Raw genomic sequence first — 5,360 nt, 5'->3', positions numbered from 1 at the left:
ATCATTTAGACACAGTTATATTTTGAGTTGGACCCAACTAATATCAGTTGGTTATACTTAATATCAGTTGGTCATACCAATAAATTGTTAAAATTGTAAAAAGTAAATATATTATGTAACATATAAAAAGGAACCCAAACACTTACGTGATGCAACCGTTATTAGTATATCTCAAAGTAACAAAATTTTCAAAGAACCGTAGAATACGGTTACATTTTCCTTCTAGTAGAAATATATTTATCTTCTATTGGTTAATAATCTGTTGGTTTGACTAATATAAAGAAGTGGTCACCAGTAAATTTGGAGAGGAAGTTACAAAATATGTGTCCGATAAAAAGTAGTTACAGATACAGTTTGTTTAAATCAATATATGGTTTATTTTTTAAGTAGATAACATGAAAAAATATTAATTGGACACAACTTCGTATCAATTGGACATGTTGAAGAATTAATAGAATAGATATATATATATAACACAACCCAGTAAAATGTGAAAAAAAAAACTAAAACGGATCAACACGATTTAATGTAGAGTTTGGTTGACAAAAAAAGATAGAATGCCGAAGAGAGAGTAAGCTTAGCAAACTTCAAATGTTCATCGTTTATCATTCTAATAGCAGCTTGAAGATCTAAATAAAAAACATACTGGAAAGAAGTTATATAAAGAAACCCGTGCGTATGATTCTTGCCAAATGAGTTACTGATTTAAAGCATAATCAACTGAACTTGTTTGATATCACAAGATTCCAATATTAGCGATTTTATTAGCATCGCTAGCCGCACATACATATATGGTGTTATCTGTTCTAACTAGCTGTGACATTACCAAATGCCAAAGAATGGATGATCTTATTTCTACTCTTTTTGAACGAATTTCTCTAGCGTATAAACCAGAGTCATACAATGGATGTAACATTTGCTACCTTTACACTTCTTCTGACGCCGTCGACGACTCGTCCATAGAAAGTATAGATGGTATGTTTCAGCTTCTTCATTCCTTGAAAGAGTTCCATCAACTCTGAAACCATAGAATTAGTTTGAAATTTACAGAGTATTAGTATAACTGATTATCTAGAAAGTAACTAGTAGTTTCTTTACCCAGAATGAGACGTAAGCGGATGTAGCTCACTAACATCAGCGATTTGGAGAATATCGACTTCTCGACAAAATCTAGAAAAAGCAAAACCTAAATTTTAGCTTCATCCTTGTAAAATGGTAGACATGTTCAAAGTTTCAACTCGACACTAAATTGATGAGAATAAGAACAGAAAAAGGGTAATGGTAACAGCACAAGAGGTTTCCTGGATCCAGTTACCTGGTTCAGAAGTCGGGTTATAGCCAAGTCCATATACCGCATATTTGGCATAAACGAGTAATCTCACCCGTTGTGGAGCACTCAACTTCAACGTGATTGACCTTATGAGTCCACTGTGCACAACGAAAGCTATGGATAAACTTAACAGTTTCCAGATTCAATTACTAGTAGAACCAAGGAGGAGGGAGGAGTTTACTCTGTTCGCAGTACGGTGAGAAAGTCAGGTGGAAGAGACCCCATGAAAGTGGTTACGTCTTCCAATCTCAAAAGCTTCAGCTCCTGCTTCAGTTTTTGCCTCTCTTGGGTAGACATTCCTTTTCCCAGTCCTGATTTGCTGTCACCAAGAAGATGCAGAAACAAAGGATAAGCACAAAATCGTGTAACAGTTTCGATTTTATTGCAGAGGGAAAGAAAGTACCTTTCACTTGTTCTTCCAGTGAAGATGACAGGGAAGAATTTGGCATATTGTCCAACCCCAAACCGTGTTCCCAATTCCTGTATTTTGGTCGAGTCTAGAAGAATCAAAGCCTCCCACAACCGACAAAAGTCCCGCCTGAATCCCTCATCCAATGTCTTACAGTTTCCGTGATCTAGCAGAACTTTTTATCCAACCATGATTTTGAAGGTTTTTATGATTAGAGAGTCTGGAACTAGTGAAGACCCAAAAATAGAATTACGAACACAAAACGTACCTAGAGAGAAGCCATTCTGGCCTCCAGGAGAAACTAGTATATTTCCAGGATGCGGATCGCCATGTATGAATCCGTGAACAAATATCATTTCAGCAAACACTTCCACCAACACTTTAGCAACCTATAATATAATATTGGAAAAAAGCTTCGGTGTTTCAGCAACGAAATTATATTTGGCGGGTCTTAATGCTTGCCACAATCCAAAGTTGTAATTTATTAATTGCATAAGAAGCTGTCACGAACCTTTTCTGGACTCAAATTAGTTCTTTTGATGGCTTCCACATCGTCAACCTGAAACCTAAGGAAATTCGAGTTAGTACAACATCCAAGAAGTAGAGTCTACACGAGAAGATGGCAGCTATAAGAGTAAATATAACTAAACTGATCCATTGCCTTCTAAGCGGTTTAATCAACCCTAAAATTTCTATTTCCAACACATCGTAATTATTTAGGAAACTCAATAATTTTTCATTTTCTTCCCTTTTGCTAAGCTTTCAGTACATCTCATATCTATAGCCTTTTCTAACAATTTAAATAGTTTGGGATAGCTTTTCTAACTATTTAGCATGTTTGAGATGGATATGGTTAACCAAGATTGCCAAAATGAAGAATAAAAAAAGCTAACTCTGTATATAAACCGTATGAATGATTCTGTGTTGAACGCCATTACCTTGAAACCCTTGCAGAATTGCATTGTCAGGACTTGAGTGGTTGTGAACTCCTGAAATATCAATATGGATAGTAAGATTAAGAAAACAAAGTTAAACATGACTAAGACATATCAGGAAAAAAAACAATGACATCTAAATTCTTTAGTCATACCCAAAACACTGTCGGAACAGTAATCATTTTGTTATTTTTGAAGTTTGTCGCAATTTTCTCTGAATTTTTAGCCTCCTGTATAAAATCTGCGGAAATGAAGATAAAAGCAGAAATGAATGGTCTATATACACGTTAAGCCACTACAGAATGCGTAGATATATTTTTACACTTTCAGCTTTAAGGTTGACTGAGAAATAAAACACATGCACGCGATGCAGTGCTAGTTTTAGGTTACTGACCAAGTTCCTGGGAAATTGACTTTACGAATTCATGAACCAGCCAGTCAAACCTGTATTCTGGAAAAATCTGCGAAGTGATATAAAAAGGACTCTTAAGAAACTAAAAGCGGCTGCATACGGTACACAGCCTATATATAACCAAAGATGCGGAAGAGAGTTCATGTAAATGCATCAGCGATCTCAATTAAGAACTACGACAACAACTCAAGAAAATGTCACAACTAGCGCTGAAGTAATGAAGTTAGAAGGAAATAACAAAATGAAGTCCTCATAATATGACTACGCACAACATTTTGCATCATTGGCTCTACGAAACACTTCCCAAACTTTTCACAAGGCAGCATAAACTACTGCAGTCATACTACTCAAACTCCAAATCTAAGCATGTTCAGTTAATTATCATATGTTTGACTCCTTCCTTTAATAATTGTTAGCCAAGAAAGTAGAGGTATGAATATGAGATAACAAGGAAACATATGTACCTTTACAACTGATTTTGAAAGGAACGACATAATCATTGTATCCAACTTCATGTTCTGCTTCAATCCAGGGTACTGCACCTATTTCAAGGGCAACAAAAATAATAAAAATTAAAATTCTGGTGGGTTACTGCTGTCAGGAGGACAGTGGTATGCCCGATTTACATCTTCAGGACTCAGAAGCGTAATCGTAAATAATGAAAGGTAATAAACTATTCAAAAACCAATCTTTCAAGTATCTCAAGTGAATGATGAAATCATTGTCGAGAGTCTCGTCAGAAAGAGCATAAGCAAAATAACGCATTCATCACTGTAAAGGAATTAACCTTTACTGCTACTTCCTGATGATCCTTTAACACAGCATGATGCACTTGAGCAATAGATGCTGCCGCAATTGGTTCCTCATCAAAAGATAAAAATCTGTCATTTTAATTAAGAGATGTTAAAATGAGTCTTGACACTTGGTGGATTTGCCTTACACAGATGGATTTGGAATAATACTTACATCTCTGAGAGATTTCGACCGAAATTGCTTGTCAGAACGTGTTTTATATCTTGGAAGTTACAAGGAACTGCCTTCAATGACAGAATTAGAACAAACAATCAGAATCGTTTCTCACATTCACAAGAAAATCATAAATCTCTGGTGAAACAAAAACAATTCCATATGTTTTAAAAGAGAAAACACAAAGACTTCTAATCATTATTAGTATTCACACCTGGTCCTGCAACGAGGAAAGGGCCAAGGAATACTCTTTGGGAACCAGCTTTAACGTGGCCACGAACTGACCAGCTTTCACATAGAAACCTTTATTACTTTCACACAGTTTAAGAATTCGTTTGGCTGACCGTGAATGAACCTACAATAATAGAACCGAAATTACCATATAGCTCTTGTAGTATACAAATAATAAAGTTACAAGAATAAGCAATCATCTCATCACAGTAATATAACTTCACATACACTATTATCATCAATAAGTAGAAAGAAACTAACAAAGCAACATGTTATCTTTTGAGGTAACTTATTGGGGAGAAAGTGTTTGATAATCAAATCACAATAAATCAATCATCTCATAGAAGTAATATAGAGCATCAAACAAATGTGGCATTGGCATGAACTATGCGAATCAGTACTATTATTATGCCAAATCAGGAAACTCAATACACTGCAAACCTCTGTTAACCTCTGTATGTACTCATCGGAATCCGACGTCACTCTACGCAAACTATACTTGTAATCAGCGACGGTGAGAGTGATCTGCAAAGTATGAGATAAGAACTCAAAACAATTAAAAAGGAATCGAAAAATTTAAAACAATAGAGATAAAGAGAAAAAAAAATACGAACGGCGTAGATAGCGCGAGAAGAACGGACGACGCCTTCTACCGCCGTCGCGATTTTGTTGGGGTGATGAACGGAAGCAGAGTCCCGGGAAACAGAAACGGCGGCGCTGCTGGTGACGGCGGTAATAGCTAGGCCGGTGATTGTAAAGACGAAGATCGGGGACTTGGATCTCGCGGGAAATTTGAACTTGCGGAGAAACTCCATTTTTGTGGGATATTTCTTTTGGGTCGGGGAGTCCGGAGAGACGGAGAGAAGAAGACGGAGCTAAACTTACCGGAGTTTTCGGACTTCTATCAGATCAACAAATCTAATGGGCCTAAGGCCGAGGACATCGAGGAATTTATAATGGGCCTGGCCCTGCTATTTGGGATTGTGATCTGTGTTTTCTATTGAATATGTATGTTTGTTAGAGTGTTTTAGCGTTTAGTATTTAGTTGATGGTATTAAAATATATATATATATATAT

General features: G+C 36.2%; 1 protein-coding gene across 1 annotated transcript; it reads right to left on the bottom strand.

Annotated features, from left to right (window-relative positions):
* Positions 1-567: 567 nt before the first annotated feature.
* LOC108832929 (uncharacterized) lies at positions 568-5,196 on the bottom strand. The gene is made up of 16 exons (XM_018606379.2): positions 4,898-5,196; positions 4,725-4,808; positions 4,267-4,407; positions 4,053-4,123; positions 3,874-3,967; positions 3,551-3,628; positions 3,069-3,135; positions 2,830-2,915; positions 2,678-2,728; positions 2,251-2,298; positions 2,008-2,128; positions 1,734-1,914; positions 1,512-1,649; positions 1,316-1,428; positions 1,099-1,170; positions 568-1,018 (listed from the first exon to the last, which is right to left on the bottom strand). The coding sequence occupies exons 1-16, from the start codon at positions 5,096-5,098 to the stop codon at positions 897-899; spliced, it is 1,668 nt and encodes a 555-aa protein (XP_018461881.1). The 5' UTR covers positions 5,099-5,196; the 3' UTR covers positions 568-896.
* Between the last annotated feature and the right edge of the window lie 164 nt (positions 5,197-5,360).

Source organism: Raphanus sativus, unplaced genomic scaffold (assembly GCF_000801105.2).
Source record: "Raphanus sativus cultivar WK10039 unplaced genomic scaffold, ASM80110v3 Scaffold3243, whole genome shotgun sequence".
NCBI lineage: Eukaryota > Viridiplantae > Streptophyta > Magnoliopsida > Brassicales > Brassicaceae > Raphanus > Raphanus sativus.
Note: the sequence above shows the minus strand (reverse complement) of the source record. Positions and strands in the feature narration are given on the sequence as shown.